At 48.5% G+C, this 17,730-nt stretch overlaps 1 protein-coding gene across 1 annotated transcript in view; it reads right to left on the bottom strand.

Moving 5' to 3' along the window:
- LOC125341514 (collagen alpha-1(III) chain-like) overlaps window positions 1-17,067 on the bottom strand; it is an 85,435-nt gene extending 68,368 nt beyond the window's left edge. The window contains exons 1-5 of the mRNA XM_048333563.1: window positions 16,962-17,067; window positions 16,326-16,456; window positions 16,053-16,185; window positions 13,754-13,845; window positions 9,818-10,345 (exon numbers count right to left, since the gene is read on the bottom strand). Of these exons, the coding sequence (XP_048189520.1) occupies window positions 9,818-10,345; window positions 13,754-13,845; window positions 16,053-16,185; window positions 16,326-16,456; window positions 16,962-17,067 (990 nt within the window). The remainder of the gene's footprint in view (window positions 1-9,817; window positions 10,346-13,753; window positions 13,846-16,052; window positions 16,186-16,325; window positions 16,457-16,961) is intronic.
- Between the last annotated feature and the right edge of the window lie 663 nt (window positions 17,068-17,730).

Here is a 17,730-nt window from a genome sequence, read left to right as displayed (position 1 = left end):
TTATTTTTTATTGTCAAAGTGATGTACAGAGAGGTTACAGTTTCATACATTAGGCATTGGATACATTTCTTGTACTGTTTGTTACCTCCTCCCTCATTCCCCTCTCCCCCTCCCCCTTTCCATCTCCCCCCATTAGTTGTTCAGTTGGTTTACACCAAACAGTTTTGCAAGTATCGCTTTTGTAGTCATTTGTCTTTTTATCCTGTGCCTCTTGATTTTGGTATTCCCTTTCACTTTCCTAGTTCTAATACTAATATACACAGTTTCCAATGTACTCAGGTAAGATAAAGTGATAGTACAACCACAGGAAGGGGATACAAGAGGATCATCAACAATAGAAGCTACGGTTTCACATGGCATGTGGAAAGTAATTACAACAGTGATATAACAGTTGTTTCCATACATGGAGTTCATTTCACTTAGCATCATCTTCTGTGTTCATAAGGGCATAGCTATTGGGCTCTTGTGATCCTCTGCTGTGACTAGTCTAAACCTGTGCTAATTATTCCCTATGAGGGAAACCATAGAGTCCATGTTTCTTTGGGTCTGGCTCACTTCACTTAGTATAATTGTTGGTGGGAATGTAAACTGGTTCAGCCACTCTGGCAAGCGGTATGGAGATTCCTCAGAAAGCTAAACATAGAACTCCCCTATGACCCAGCAGCCCCACTTTTGGGCATCTATCCAAAAGACCACAAATAAGAACACACTAAAGCCACCAGCACAACAGTGTTCATCACAGCACAATTTGTCATAGCTAAAATATGGAACCCAGATGCCCCTCAGTAGACGAATGGATCAGGAAAATGTGGTACATATACACAATGGAATGTTATGCCTCTATCAGAAAGAACGACATTGCCCCATTCCTAAGGAAATGGAAGGACCCAGAGATGATTTCTATAAGACCTTTCATTTTTATTTTTTGTCAGTCCTGAGGAGCTTTTTCCATTTGGCTAATGCTTTATGACTTTAAGCCACAGCACCACTTCCAGTTTTCTGGTGGTTAATTGGAGATAGAGGTCTCTCAGGCTTTTCTTGCCTGGGCTGACTTGGAACTGTGATCCTTGGATCTCAGCTTCCTAAGTAGCTAAGATTACAGGTGAGAGCCATCAGTACCCAGCTCTAAGATTTTTTTTTTTTGCCATTCCTGAGCCTTGAACTCAGGGCCTGAGCACTGTCCCTGGCTTCTTTTTGCTCAAGGCTAGCACTCTGCCACTTGAGCCATACTGCCACTTCTGGCCGTTTTCTATATATGTGGTGCTGGGGAATCGAACCCAGGGCCTCATGTATACAAGGCAAGCACTCTTGCCACTAGGCCATATCCCCAGCCCCCCAGCTCTAAGATCTTTAAAGCAGAATTAACATCAATACTCCTCAAACTCTTCCATGGAATAAAAAGGGAAGAAGATCACTATCAAATTCATTCTTTGAAGCCAGCATTACACTTATCCCAAACCACAGACCAATCTCCTTGAAGAATATTGGTGTGAAAGTTCTTAATAAAATACTGGCCAACAAAATTCAACAAATAATAGAAGAAAATGATACATTACCACTAAGCAGGATCTACCCCAGGGATGCAAGGCTGGTTCAATATAGATAACTCAATAAATGTAATACAATACATTAACAGAACCAAAGTCAAGAATCACATGTTCATCTCATAGATACAGAAAAAGCCTTTGGCGTGACCCAGCATCTTTTTATGATACAAGCTCTGGAGAAGCTAGGAATAGATGAAATATTCTTCAACATAATAAAGGCTATTTATGACAAACCTACATCCATTATCATACTTAATGGTGAACAACTAAAACCATTTCCTCTAAAATCAGGAACAAGTATGTCCACTTTCCCCATTTCTTTTTAATATAGTACAGAAGTTGTAATCAAGCATATGTTAACATTATAAATTCAAACAGAAGGTGCTATATTTAGAAATAAGAAAAAAATTAAGCTAAAGGTAAATATGGTATTCTGGATCCAACAAAAGTGTACCTTTTATTAATTAAATTTTGTTGACAAGGTATTGTGCAAAAGGGGTACAGTTACATAATAAGGCAGTGAGTACATTTCTTGTGATATCTTACGCCTCGTTTTTCTTCCCCTTCCTTAGATCAGGTAGGCATATATACAATACCCAGTGTACCATCATATACAGTAACCACGTAGCATATGCCAAAGGAAATTCGCCTAGAATTTTAAATGTAACGTCAACAGTAGAATCCTCTTGTGTCCTTCTCTTGGAGTTGTTTTTGCTTATCGTCGTCTTATATGATCATTTGTACATAGCTGTTGAGCTATTGTGATCCAAAAGTGTACTTAAGGTTATTTCACTTCTGTGAATTTTGAAATTCTCTTAACATTGAGTAATAAATTGGTTACTTTTGTGTTGGATGGCATATTTCTCTCTCTCATGCTTATCCTTAAACAGAAAAAAAAATAAATAGAAAAAAGAGCCAGATGTTGGAGGACTTTCTTAAGCAATGTTCTATATTCGGCAGTCAACTAGATCTGAAAAATTAATTCATTCTGCTCTGAATTTGGAAGTAGTGTTTCATCTTTCAATGTAAGTGGTCCATTTTAGCTTCAGAAACCTACCTTCAAGCTAGATTAATGGCTAACTTACAAACAGGGAGAGAGACACAGTATTTAAAAGCAAATTGAACACAAAATAATGTTCTCATGCTGTTTAAAAACTCACTCAAACTCCCCTTTGTAATTTAGATGGTTAGATATACCCAAGTATGTATGGAGGGAAAATCCCATGTGGGCACTTGAATACTCTCGTGAAGGTGGAGCTGTTTCTGGATGGGATGAAGTCAAGAATGGGGTGTAATTCCTGGCAGTGGGGTAACAGTGATTCAAAGGCTGCTGCTGAACACTGGTAGGGATCTAGAAACATAGCCCATAGTTGACTTCAGGGTTCTAGGATTGGACAGACTCAGCATATCCAAACCAATCACCCCATCATACCATTTTCCCATACATTCCTTTCTTGTGAAAACAAAGATTTCATTTGAAACTATTTGTTGCAATTGAGAAGTCAGTCATTGTTCTTGGGCACATATTAATTCCTAGTGTTGTGTGAGGTGGCAAGCTGTGAAGATGGTTCCTAGCACACTGCAGCACACTGCTCTCTCTCTTTTTTTTTTTTTTTTTTTTTTTGCCAGTCCTGGGCCTTGGACTCAGGGCCTGAGCACTGTCCCTGGCTTCTTTTTGCTCAAGGCTAGCACTCTACCACTTGAGCCACAGCGCCACTTCTTTCTGTATATGTGGTGCTGGGGAATTGAACCCAGGGCTTCAAGTATGCAAGACAAGCACTCTTGCCACTTGGCCATATCCCCAGCCCCACACTGCTCTCCTATCCAGGCCGGAGGGGTGACTCCTTCTCAGTGCACTTACAGATGGCCCTAGAGGTTATAGCAGCTTTTCTGAACTATGCATGTATCATTTCAAAAATGGTTTTTAAAACCTGGTGCTGATGGCTCAAGCCTGTAATTCTAGCTACTCAGGGGGCTGAGAGCTGAGGACCGTGGTTCAAAGACAGCCTAGGCAGAAAAGTCTGTAAAACTCTTATCTCCAATCAACCATCAAATATCTAGAAGTGGCACTGTGGCTCAAGTAGGAGAGTACTAGCCTTGAGCAAAAAAGCTTAATGCCCTGCTTTAGTTCAAGCCCCCAAGACTGGCATAAAAATTTAATAACTAAAAGTAATTCAGGGTGGGAAATGTGGTTTAGTGGTAGAGTGCTTGCCTAGCATGCAGGAAGCCCTGGTTTCCATTCCTTAGCACCACAGATATAGAAAAAGCTGGAAGTGGACTGTGGCTCAAGTGGTACAGTGTTAGCCTTGAGCAAAAGGAAGTCAGGAACAGTGCTCAGGCCCTGAGTTCAAGCCCCAGGACTGGCAAAAATAAAAAGCAAATGTACTTAAAACTCCTTTTTTCCAGTCCACTATTGACATTATCTCTGGACCATCTACTTAGTAAGATAAGGATATAGATGTTCTCATAATTCCTGCTACTGTTTTTGTTGGGTACCTCTTTCACCTACTAACTTCTTTCAGATTTAACTTAGTTTTGGGAATGTCAAAGATTATAGTATCTGCATTTGGTTCTGTAACATGATTATTTTCAGAGGTCATTTAAAATGATCAGTTATAGGATGTCCTGAGCACTTGTGTCAAGCTCAGTGAATCATTGTTTCTAGAAAGATCCCCTCTGAAAATGAGCAGTATTCTAGCCCTCGCCTGTACATTGTGGGTTCTCAAAACTTAGTGATAGTAGTTCTGAGTTCAGTCATGTTATTTTATTTATTTATTTATTTTTGGTTATGGGGTTTGAACTCAGGGCCTGGGTGGTCTCCCTGAATGCTTTTGCTCAAGGCTAGTGCTCTACCACTTTGATATAATGTATCAGTACAATTTTTATTTTTACTCATTATTATTCACCTGGTTCTTCTTACAATAGGAGAATAGAACAAGAAGAAAAAAAAACATTTATAGATCACTTAAAACGTTTTACTAGAAGAAAGGGAACAAATTAGCCCACTTAAATCACTAGGTTTGCTGAGGAGAATGAGCAAAAGATATATTTAATCTTTCATCAAAGACTATTTGAAATTACTAATATACAGCACAGTATAAATGAGTTATTAGAATATTTACACAAGATCATCATTGTTTTTATTAGCAGCATTATACTTTACTTCTTTTGTTAGAAAAATACCCTGCAGTGTGTGCAGATCTGTTTAATTGCAGTGCTTTTACATTCCCATCAAACGTAGTCAACTTATTTTATAAATATTTCAAGTATGTAATTACTATTCTGCTTTAATGCAAGGCACAATGCAAGATAATTGAAGGGGTGAAGACATGTTTGTTGCTCTTGTGTTGTGCTTGGACTCAGGGCCTGAGCACTGTCCCTGGCTTCTTTATTCTCAAGGCTAGCACTCTACCACTTGAGCCACGGTGCCACTTCTGGCCGTTTTCTGTATATGTGGTGCTGAGGAATTGAACCCAGGGCTTCATGTATATGAGGCAAACACTCTTGCCACTAGGCCATATTCCCAGCTCCAACTATGAACTTTAGTTGATGGTATTTATTACAACACTGAAATATTCTTGGAATCAGGTTCAGCAAAGAATAAGCGATATTCTTGCCTAGGGGGGCATGTCAGGGGTTAGTTTTTTGCCTTGTAGCCACAAATTCTTCTTTCCTACCTTCTCTGAGAAAATGGATCTGGCCTGTCACATGTCATTGTGTCTCGGGGGAGGGAGGGGGGCAGTGTGTCCGGTGTAGCTGGTGCAGTGCTTCGAGGGAACTGCAGGATGAAGGGTTCTGCTTCTTGGCCTGGCCTGCTTCCTGATGGCTCTTGGTGCACGTGGCCACTCTGTATCCCCTGCATGCTGGGCAACCATGTGGGGTGTAGATCAGAGTGACTCAGGGGCAGTCTTGGCAGTCAGAACTCAAGATGGGTGCAAAGGGCTGGGAATATGGCCTAATGGCAAAGTGCTTGCCTCGTATACATGAAGCCCTGGGTTTGATTCCTCAGCACCGCATATATAGGGAAAAAAAAGCCAGAAGTGGCGCTGTGGCTCAAGTGGCAGAGCGCTAGCCTTGAGCAAAAAGAAAGAAGCCAGGGACAGCGCTCAGGCCCTGAGTCCAAGCCCCTGGACTGGCCAAAATTTAAAAAAAGTTCATAGTTATGAACTCTCTCTAATTTTTGTTTTGACTACTTTAACCTTTGTATAATTAATAGAATGGAGACAACCCCCCAATAAAATAGATTAATAGAAGAAATAGTTTGTTCTCTGAAAATATAAATAAAATCCAAACTAACTTTATCCAAACTAACAAAGTTCATAGTTTATTAATGTAAATATTTGGGAAGGGCTACAAAAAGGTGCTTAGAATGTTGTGGACCTTTCCAGACCCAGAAATCTGGGTCTAGCTTCACCAGCTTCGCATGGAGTGAGAGAAAATAACTTGCTGTCCATACGTTTTTATAGCCTTTGCCTCACTCATTTAGGAATGTAGTGTAAGATTACTCTATGTCTACATGGTTGTTTCCTTCATCCCTTGGATATTATACAGCCATCAGCCATGTTAGTAAGAAGAGTTCATTGTAAAACAGAAAAAGTGATGACAAATAGGACACAATATTGTAATATATAAAAGATGTAATATGACTTAGAACTGAAAACCAGAAGAATTACTCTTCAGCTTTGTGGTTACCTTTCAGTGAAATAATCTAAAGTTATTTTTCCTTTGCTTCCTGTTATTTCTTTCTTTCTTTATGTACTTTTTTTTTTTTTTGTCAGTCATGGGGCTTGAACTCAAGGCCTGGGTGCTGTCCCTGAGCTTCTTTGTACGCAAGGCTAGCGCTCTACTGCTCTGAGCCACAGCAATAGTTCTGGTTTTTGAGTAGTTAATTGGAGATAAGAGTCTCATGGGGATTTTTCTGCCTGGGCTGGCTTCCAAGTAGGATCCTAAGATCTCAGCCTCCTGAGTACAGGTAGGATTACAGATGTGAGCCACTGGCTCCTGGCTGATTATTTATTTATTTACGTACTTACAAATTTACTTTAGTGACCATGAACTAACCTTGAAAAAAAACCAATTTATTTAACAACAATGACAGTGACAAATAGATGTACCACTGACATATGTGCCTTGAAGTCAAGCTTGAGATCCAGAATGTGACCCACTGTTCTCTGTAGAGTACCTGAACCCACCATGTTTGTCTTCCCAATGCTCATGTGTCTGAGGCCCAATGGCAGTGTGACCAACTGAAACGAGAGGGTCATCTACCCCAGAAAAAAGGAAAGACCAAAATTATTACCAAGAGAAAATGAATTAAATCTCACAAATTTTGGAACAATTGAGGCCGCTACACATATCCGAGCAGCAACCACATCTAAGGAATTAACCCACCAAAAACCAGAATTCAAGCAGTTCTGAACAAAACTAGCAAGCTACCAATAACCACTTTCTCCTCTAAGGTGGAGACAAGCCAGTGTCCCTGCAGCTCTCTCAGCAGCTTGGAGGAATCCTATCAATGCTAACCTCTTGGTTTATGCAATACTCTGCTCCCCAACCATGGCTCCTGTTGACACAGGAGCTTTGCAGTTCTTAACTCCAGGATGTGCTGAGGTTACTGTGAAACAGAGGCCAGGGCACCTGTCTTCCAGTCTCACCATGGCGTGTAAGAAAACAGAAAGAAACCGCACACACAGGAGAAACAGAAGTAGAAAACAGCAAGAATTATAAAATGAAAGCATGAGCCTTGGCTCATCGTTATCCGTAGGCTCTCGGTAGGACCGGGCGATCTGAGCAGGGCATGTGTCTGAAACCTGTGGGAGGCAGTTGATGACTTCATGATGTCTCGGTCCTTTCTGGTTAATCGTTCATAGCCACAGCTTCTATACCTGGAGAGCCAACCAAGGTAGATAAAAAATACGTGGAAAATGTAAATACTGAACACATGCCGACACTTCCCCTCCTGCTACTTAGAACACGTCGTGTGAGGTGTTAGGAGGAACCTAGAGCTGACACGGAAGCGGTGAGCCAGCTATGTGCATCATAGATGTGACACCTGTTGGAATCTGGGACTAGTTTCTACAAGGACCCAGAGGGAAAACTGCCTTTCTCTGGGTGCTGAGGATGAAATCTGGGCCCTTGCTCGTGCGAAGTGTGCGGCCATCGCTGGCCTGGGTGATCATGGAAGATACTGGGATTTTGAAATTCACCGGGAGGAGTATTAGTGGAGTATTTCTTTATTGACAGAAAGGCAGCTGTTCTTCTGGGGATCAGCTAACAGAGTCCGGACGTGGATGTGGTCACCTCTCATCTATGCGGTTACTCAGCGGCCGGAAGGAAGGAGAGCCAGTTTCACAAAGCCCAGCAGCCGAAGCTGTTGCCCACAGGACAGTTTGGAAGTTGGAAGACTTTGTGGACCGTTATTTTTGGACAATAAGATGTGTAAAATCAGAAGCAGGCACAGCCCTGACTTGTTCTCTCAAAATCAAGGATTTGCTGAAGTTTATTTGCAGCTTTTAGGTCAAGACCCACCCCCCCCCCCCCCCCACACACACACCGAATGCCTTCTTTTCTTACCATTTGCCTCCCGTGGGGCGGGGGCTCCATCCTGACATAATCCGTGGAACCAGGGCCCCGTAGTCCCAGCCTCTATAGCAACAGAGCAGGTGGGAGGTAGCTGCTGTCATTTCTTTTACCTTTTTTTTTTTAACTCCAAATATCCAGATTTCTAAGTGGCAAGAAAGCACAAACAACCAAAGATCTCATTAGAATTTTGGATTAAAGACAGTTATCTTTTTTGCCTCATCTTTTTCTGATACCCCAATTGATAATTAGGCTGTAGCTGGGTCTAAAAAACAACATACAGTACATTAAAGTAATAGTCCTTGGCTATGTAACCAAAGTGGTATTTTGGGACTTTGGTGTATTAATCCCATGGCAATAACAGGATCTGTGCTTTTAACTCCCCTGGTGTAGCTTTGAAAATCGAGCCTAAAGCAGCTAATGTTGCCATTTATCTCATCCTCTCACTATCCACAGAGAAATTCAGAGATTAAAAAAAAGGCAACCCAACCGTTCAAATGACCAATACCTGGGCAAATAAGAGAAACAAGCTATTTCCTCTCAGGAACTGGGCCAATCAGTATAAATATTTCAAAAGAACCATTGTTCAGGAAACGCTCTGGAATCGGTTCCCGACTTCAGACACCCTACATGTTTCCAACACGGACAGATCTAGTTTTCCACGCGGGAGGGAGAGGTTGCTGGGTCGCATTGTGTGTGAGTGTGTTTGAGTGTGGTGTGAGGCTGTCGAATGTATGTAGGGAGAAGAGTAAGGAGCTGTCGTTGCTCTGGATGCCTCCGGTGAACATTTTTGTCCACTGTTGAAACTTGGGTATACCCCAGGCTGACAAAAACCCATATCCCCAATCTTCCCACAGCTCTAAATTGAAGCTCTAAATAGCTCTAAATTGAGGTGGCAGGAGATTTGCAGTGATCCCATTAATCGTGTTTCGTTAATTGGGAACGAGAGTGTGCCCAGGCATGGTTGAGCCCGCGTAGGGGCCGTCCGCGGGCTGGCACGGCTTCGGCCGGGGAGGCCTTTGAGATTCTAAGATGGAAAGGAGGCCAAGCCACCGCGTAATTACTTTGGAACCGATTGCCCATTAGCATTTCGGAATGTCACCTCAGTGCGTCCTCGCGGGGACGGAGTCTTGCTGTGACCGAGAGTGGCCAAGAGGTGGCAGCACTCCGCAGGCACAGGCCTGGGGCTGTCACCTGAGAGCTGGTTTGGGGGTGAGGGGGCTGCACTGCCCCCGCCTCGCTGTCTCAGCTCTCCTGGGGAGGTCGGAGCCACGGCAGGTGGGGTTCCAGTGGATTTTAAAGCAGGTTTCTTTTTCTCCCTTGAAATCTACTGCCTTTTGAGGATCTTCCTGGAAGGCCACAGGGGCTCCGCGTGTCCCCCGGCTGGTCGCAGGGTCTCTCTGTGTCCCCCGGCTGGTCACAGGGTCTCTCTGTGTCCCCCGGCTGGTCACAGGGGCTCTGTGTGTCCCCTGGCTGGTCACAGGGTCTCTCTGTGTCCCCCGGCTGGTCACAGGGGCTCCGCGTGTCCCCCGGCTGGTCACAGGGGCTCCGTGTGTCCCCCGGCTGGTCACAGGGGCTCCGCGTGTCCCCCGGCTGGTCACAGGGGCTCCGCGTGTCCCCCGGCTGGTCACAGGGGCTCCGCGTGTCCCCCGGCTGGTCACAGGGGCTCCGCGTGTCCCCCGGCTGGTCACAGGGTTTGTGTCCCCTGGCTGGTCACAGGGTCTCTCTGTGTCCCCCGGCTGGTCACAGGGGCTCTGTGTGTCCCCTGGCTGGTCACAGGGTCTCTCTGTGTCCCCCGGCTGGTCACAGGGGCTCCGCGTGTCCCCCGGCTGGTCACAGGGGCTCCGCGTGTCCCCCGGCTGGTCACAGGGGCTCCGCGTGTCCCCCGACTGGTCACAGGGTCTCTCTGTGTCCCCTGGCTGGTCACAGGGTCTCTCTGTGTCCCCCGGCTGGTCACAGGGGCTCTGTGTGTCCCCTGGCTGGTCACAGGGTCTCTCTGTGTCCCCCAGCTGGTCACAGGGGCTCCGCGTGTCCCCCGGCTGGTCACAGGGGCTCCGCGTGTCCCCCGGCTGGTCACAGGGGCTCCGCGTGTCCCCCGGCTGGTCACAGGGGCTCCGCGTGTCCCCCGGCTGGTCACAGGGGCTCTGCGTGTCCCCCGGCTGGTCACAGGGTCTCTCTGTGTCCCCCGGCTGGTCACAGGGGCTCCGCGTGTCCCCCGGCTGGTCACAGGGTCTGTGTCCCCTGGCTGGTCACAGGGTCTCTCTGTGTCCCCTGGCTGGTCACAGGGGCTCTGTGTGTCCCCTGGCTGGTCACAGGGTCTCTGTGTGTCCCCTGGCTGGTCACAGGGTCTCTCTGTGTCCCCTGGCTGGTCACAGGGGCTCCGCGTGTCCCCCGGCTGGTCACAGGGTCTGTGTCCCCTGGCTGGTCACAGGGTCTCTCTGTGTCCCCTGGCTGGTCACAGGGGCTCCGTGTGAGTCCTGGTTTGCTCCTGCAGTAAGAGAGGAAGAATTTCAACTACCATGGATCTTCAGAGACCTCATTTCCAGTTCCTTCTACTCATTTGTTACAAACACCAGAAGGTGGGATTAAAATGCATTACTGAGGAGTGTTCTTTGGGCATGGACATGTGTGAAGCAAGGCACTTAACACAGCATGCACCTAGGATAGCTTTCTTCTTTCCCAGCCATTCTCTCAGCTGCCCCTTTCCCATCCTTCTGCTAAAAATATTCCATAGAACAAATAGCTGTGGAGACGGCATCAAACCCTGCACAAATGAGCGACAGCCTAACCTGCCATGCACAGTGCCAAATGCCTGAGATGAAGAGCATTTGATGACACGTGCAAGGCAGTGTCAGGGCTGGTGTAGATGGACCAGCATCTAGATCGCCATTAAGCTGGTCCTCTTCGTGAGTGCCTGGTTCTGGGACACGCCGAGGCACCCTTGCCCAAGGGACTTGCCCAATGGTAGGCTACATAGAAAGGTCATGGGGAACTCGTGTTCAAGAGCCCACAGGAAGGGGGCTGGGGATATAGCCTAGTGGCAAGAGTGCCTGCCTCGGATACACGAGGCCCTAGGTTCGATTCCCCAGCACCACATATACAGAAAACGGCCAGAAGCGGCGCTGTGGCTCAAGTGGCAGAGTGCTAGCCTTGAGCGGGAAGAAGCCAGGGACAGTGCTCAGGCCCTGAGTCCAAGGCCCAGGACTGGCCAAAAAAAAAAAAAAAGAGCCCACAGGAAGCTGGAGGGAGGCCTGGCAGTGGTTTAGGGTTCCCCGCATCTCCACTGGGGACTTTGCATCCCAACACTACCCATGATAGCGGCACAGCTTCTGTGTCCACTACTGCTGCCACCACCTAGGCCTGACCTTGATCTTGTGTGCTTCCTTATTAGCTCATTCCTTCAGCCCACTCTTTTTTTTTTGCCAGTCCTGGGGCTTGGACTCAGGGCCTGAGCACTGTCCCTGGCTTCTTCTTGCTCAAGGCTAGCACTCTGCCACTTGAGCCACAGCGCCACTTCTGGCCATTTTCTGTATATGTGGTGCTGGGGAATCGAACCTAGGACCTCATGTATACGAGGCAAGGACTCTTGCCACTAGGCCATATCCCCAGCTCCCCCTTCAGCCTACTCTTAACTTGCACTCTTGTATCCACCTCTGCCCCTTAGCTGCCCTGTCAGTACTAGCTCTCTATACACATCTTTTCAGCTTCAGCGACAGCTCCGTGACACTTTTCCAATTGGTCCTGGTTGAGTTTTAGAGAGAGGAGGAAGAGGAAAGCTTTGATTAGGTCATCTCCTGGGGAATGCGCTTACTGATTGGTGGGCCTTGAATCACCTGTAGTAACAGTTTTCCTCCTCAGAAGGCCCTGGGGTGAAAGGGACTGATTCCTGTGTAAGAAGATCAGCAGTGTTCTCCCAGGCTGAGAATGGGTGTCTTGGTTCCTAGTATTGTATTTTGGGGGGCTGCTCAGACTCAAGCAAATCATGAATTCTTATTGTTCTTTTCCACTTGCAGTCATGCAGCCTGGAGAATGCACAGAAGAGTGGCGAATGATGCCCAATTTTCAGATTCCAGATGTGTGACGAACCTTCATGTGGCCTGCGATGTCCTGTGATTTTGAGCAGCGCAGGTTTGAGACGGGAGAGGTCAGGGTTAGATGCCAGCCTCCTTAGTAGGGGTTCATACTTTAGGGTGAAGGCGGGTTTTGAACGCTCACTCTGATACATGTGAGGCTTGCAGCCGTGAGCTCTTGCCGCGGCCAAGGGAGCCGGTGGCGTCTCTGGTCTGATGTTGCTAAGCCATCTGCGGCAGAGCCAAAGGCACCTGGGCGATGAGAGGCAGAGAACCGACTGGGCCTGGCCCGAGTGGCTGCCTGGCTCCAGTCCCTCCCCTGGGACGTGGGGGCAGGTGGTTGGCCCCATTGGCAGTGTCTTTGCTTTTGGATATAAAATGCAAATAAAAACAACCAACGTAAAAATATAAACGTTGTCTCCCCAGCACCGAAGCGCCTTTTCAGCTACCGGCCGGACATTCTGACCTTCCTTCCATCTCCTGCACGGGAGCCAGGGTCAGCTCTGGCCACTGATGGCCACGCCGTAGTAACTGTGCCCACGTGGGGGGTGGGGTCTTCGGAAGCGACCACGTGGGGTCGTGTATCTTCAGGGCTGCGGGAGATGGGGAGCTTGGGTACCAGCTACATCCCCTTGAGGTATCACACATCACTATCTGGAGTTTTTATTACTTCGTGTTGCCTGATGTTAAAATTGAGCTGACTAGTTAGAGCACAGGTTCCTTGAAAGAAATAAAGGGATCTGCTCTCTTACGTTTTCTGTAATGTCTGACGTGGTGTTATCCAGTCAACCCCTCCCCCACAGCTTCACGTGCGCTGGCTTTTGTGGTCAACCCTGGTTAAATACGAAATGGGAAACTGGTGTGCATTTCAAGTTGCATGTTATTTTGCGTAGCATGATAAAAATCTTCGGTCATCTCCCTCCACCACGCCTGGGGCTCGAATCCCCTTGGTGCTGCACAGGCTGCCTTCGCTAGCGGGGCAGTGGCATGTCCATTTCTGGACTGTCCTGGTCTGGCACCGGCTGCAGGTTCCGGTGCCGAGCACGGGTCTGGGGATGTCTGCTCAGGGGGTGAGAAACCACCGAGCAGGAGGAGCCCTGGACATCAACTCGATGTCCAGTTTATGTTCATGTTTGTTTCTTACTAGGCCCCTGGGACCCAGATGTTCCACGGTGTTACAGACCTGGGGTGTGGATGCATTTTGGCTGCTTTTCCAGCTCTAAACTCTAGCCTACTACTGGAGGAAACCTTAGGCACAGTTTTGTTTTTTTTTTTTTGAATTCTGTGTCCCAGGCAGCTATGGACTCAAAATGACCAGGAGTTTTCAGACATTAATTTCACAGTTCTTTCATTTTCCTTCTGGTTTTCTTTTTCACCAACCTCGTTTCCTCTTCTTTTAGTGCAATGCTGTGGTAACAGAAGCTTCCAAAACACAGTGGCGAGTCTGCTTAGCTCTAGAACCCAGTAGAGGGACGGACAGTTCTCAGCTGAGCATGTGCTGAGAGTCAAACCGGGACCGGGCAGGGGAGGAGGGGCCAGGGATGACTGGGCACTGACTTCCGGCAGTGTGCCCCGTGCCTGCCTCTCCGTGGCATGGTGAGGGTACAGCCCTGTGTCTGGGGGTGGAGGTGTACAGTTTTCCTCGATCTCTGGAAGGAGAGGAAGGCAGGAAGGCGGGGCCCCTGCAGAACGGCCTCCCTCAGAGACTTAACCACTCAGGGGCTTCGGAGCTGCTGTCTCTTGTTCCTTCTTTAGCCAGCTGCAGGAATAAATGTAAGTACTTTATCCTTTTGGATTCACAGGAGTTAAGAGGAAACCTATAATAAAGATGACTTATGTGATTAGAAATGCCTAGTCCTGGGCCTTGGACTCAGGGCCTGAGCACTGTCCCTGGCTTCTCTTTGCTCAAGGCTAGCACTCTGCCACCTGAGCCACAGCACCACTTCGGGCCGTTTTCTATATATGTGGTGCCGGGGAATCGAACCCAGGGCCTCATGGATACGAGGCAAGCACTCTACCACTAGGCCCTAATCCGAGCCCTAGACATGGCTTTTATTATGCCAGGCCTTTTCTCCGAATCAGGGGTGAGAGGTAGTCAGTCGCAGTACTTCCTCAGTATCCTCTGACACGTGCGGTTGGTGCTCATCACGGGCTGTGTGCTTGGGCGTGGGCCTCCTCCCGTCCCCGATGCGTCCACCTCAGGAAGGTCGCCTCACAGCCCAGCGGTGGTGTCCTTGGAGTCTCCGCCGGGGTCTTGCTCTTCCTTCCTCCCTGGCCCTTGGACTCCGAGGCACAGAGCACAGCCCCAGCATAGCAGCCCCAGCTCCTCCATAGCAGGCCGGGAGGCACCGGCGCTCCCACCGTCCTTCCCTCCTCCCTCTCCAGACACACAGCTAGCATCTGAAGAATGAGACGTTTATTCTCAGACATAGCAGTTTGATAGCCAGCTCTCTTTACATCCACGCCAATGAAGTATTAGGTGACATTCTGGGCAAGGTCCAACCATGGCATGACTGAAGGAACCTTCGCAGCAGAACCTGGAGATGGGTTGGCATCCAAGCCTTGCCATTTCCTAGCTGTGTTACCTTGGAAAAATGACTTGCACTCTCTGAACCTTCATTGGCAATACGAGGAAAACAATAAAATTAGCTTTCAGGATGGAGTCTCCTGTCTGCAGAATACAGTTATATCTACCTCTCTAGTGTGGGGACTTCAGTTATTTTGACAATGGTAGCTCCTGGGAAAGATTCATTTGTGTAAGTAGGCATATCCCACGCTGGGAACTTCCTCTCTCCTTTCGTGCTTGCTGATTAGTCATCAATCAAAAGCTGATGCGTCAGCCTGTGTCTGTGCTGTCACTAAGGGGCGGCTTTGCCTTTGCCTGACAAATGCCAAACCAGCTGCTGCCCCAGGCCCAGCTCAAGCGTTCGGCATGGAGGAATCGACTGCCAACAGCATCTTGTAGACTTGTCACTGTTTACTTGCGTGGTGACTGTTTCCACGTGGTGGTTGTTCCTGAGACTCCACCCATCGAGCGTGTCTGTCTCACTCAGTCGCAATATTCAGCGCATCTCCTAGGGAAGTAGGAAACTTGAGGGGGGAGGTGGAGTGGGGGATGGGGAGAAGGATGAAAGAGGTGACATCGCTCAAGGTGCACCCTACTCCTAAACCGACTTGGTGAAACCCCTTTGCACAACTGCGTAATAATAATGTAATTAAAATGCGATTAAAGACAATTCTTTCTCAAATTCTCCCACATGAAAACAGAGGTGATCTCCACAGGACACTCGGTGCCTTTGTAATTCCTCCTGTCGCCCGCCGTGCTGCTGGGATGCGGTGTGGTCAAGGGTGTGGACCTGAACCGTGGGGCTGCTCTGGTGAATGCTAGCCGGGCCTCCCGGTTTGCACTGGGTGGTTTGGAGGAATTCTGCCAGGTGGATTGGAATGGGCCGTGGGGGATTAGTTATTTATACTTTGGAAACTGGCAAATTCTCCGCGAGGCCCCTTTCTCCAGAGCACTGGCTGTCAAACAGCCAGCAGCCACCGTTATACACCGCAGCCAGGTGTGATGGAATATGGGAGAAAGGAAACGTAAATGCAAGGGCAGTGCTGGACAGACAGCAGAGCCCGGGAGTCAGGGTCGGTGCTGGCCAGGCCTGGGCGGACATGTGTCAGGAGGCGCCCAGCAAAATTAGCAGGGTAGACTTGTCAAAAGTGTGCTCAGACCAAGGTCAGCAACCTCCTAAGAGCCTGGCCCCAGCCCGGTCAGGGGTGAGAGGGCAGAACAGGGCACGGCGCAGTGCCCTGGCTGAGGTCCTGGTCTGGGCCCCGCTGAGCCCCGCAGAGGTGAGCGCACCGCGTGGACTGTGAGGATGCTCCCGTGGCATCGGCAGCACGCGGTCACCACTGCCGTTGAGGGATGGAGACGCTGGGTGGAGCCTGGGCCCTGGGGATTCCTCCTGTGCCCTCGACGCGTGCTTGGCAGAGGGCTGCAGTGTGAACAGAGAGGGCAGTTTACTTGAGCCCACGTCTCCCTCAGGTTGCTAAGGCAGGGGAAACTGGTTGCACATACAGTCTCAAATTGTATCCTCTACACCTTTAGGACAAAAGCCCTGGGAGGATGAAGAGCCTGAGAGTCAGAGGGCGTGACGATGACAAGCAAGCCAGGGGCAGCACAGAGCTTCCAGCCTGGCGGGTCGGGCTGCAGGCCACAGGGCCTCCCGGATGCCAGGCATTCGTCCCGCCCTTTCTCCTTCTGACCTTAGAGGAAGGGGTGTTTCAGCGCGAGTCCTACGCAAGAGCCCTGTGCCTTCCGAGTCTCCCAGGAGCCCTCGCCTGCAGAGCAGCCTTGGCCGTCCGTCCTTCACGCACTGGCCTGAGCCTCAGTCAGTTGAAATCAACAGCCACGAGATGCTTTCCTCAGCCTCTGCTTCTGCCTCACGGCGCACATCGTTCATTCTCATGTGGTCTTGAAACTCTCGGCGCCCCCGATTCTGCGACTTGATCTTCTCTTCTGTTTACTGCTCTGGCTGCTGCTTTCACGTCTCCCACTTCCCAACCCCTGAAGTACAGGCCTTTCTCCAGGAGTCAGCAGCTGGCTAGCATCTCCATTTCCAGACCCTGTCCTCGGCTCCCAGTTCCTCCGCACGGGGCAGACACTCCCAGATCAGGACATCCTTCAGGTTGGACGGAGGAAGGGGCCGGGGAACTTGACCGGATCACCAGGGTCAAAGCAGTCTCCGACATGCAGTGGCACTCGGTCAACCGAAGCGATTGCAGGTGAAGTCACTGTTGTGCCCAGAAGGAGCAGATGCAGATCCATTCACTTGGACTCCGAACTCCTGCAAATCAGAATCTGTACTGTTTCCCATGTTTGGGTCATTGAGTCAGCATCATGCGCAGTAGTGCTCAGTAAACGCTGGCGGAAATCATTTAGTTGATAGGAAACGGTGTCAGTTCTTGGTGGGGAGTTGGGAGTTTGCTCTGTGTGTGGTGGGCTGGGGGCTGGGGGAGGCCTTGTCTTTGTAATGCACTTGGAGGGGCGCTCTCCTGACTTATCTGGCAGAAGCTAGCACTCAACAATGAGAGCCATCTTGTTCCCTTGCCCTTACTGTTTCATCTGTAATCAGTCGTCCGATCTTGTCGATTTTACTTCAAAATATGATTTTATGGCTTTTATCTGTGTTTTTGTTTCTATTTTCATGGCCGTCTCCCAAGGTCAGCCATAATTACCTCTTGCTTGGATGTCAGCACTGGTCACTCCCCACGCTGGTCACAGCTGTCCCTTCTCTATGTGTCACAGGCTTTGTCCGTTCAACTCATGGCTCTATGTTTGAGAAAAGACACAGAACCGCATTGGTTCTGCGAAGTTAAAGATAAAGAAGGCCAAAGCAAATGTTCTTTACCCACCTTTATCCCACGGGTGCTTAAGGCTGTTGGCTGCTTTGGGTTTGACCCTTGAGCTGCTGAGGGAGACCACCCCTTCATTGTTCCTCACCACAAAGGCCAAGAGAAGCTGTGAAAGAGAGAAAAGA

The sequence above is a fragment of the Perognathus longimembris genome, chromosome 24, assembly GCF_023159225.1.
Source record: "Perognathus longimembris pacificus isolate PPM17 chromosome 24, ASM2315922v1, whole genome shotgun sequence".
Lineage (NCBI taxonomy): Eukaryota > Metazoa > Chordata > Mammalia > Rodentia > Heteromyidae > Perognathus > Perognathus longimembris.
The sequence above is the reverse complement of the archived record's forward strand: the minus strand, read 5'-3'. Positions and strand labels throughout refer to the sequence as shown.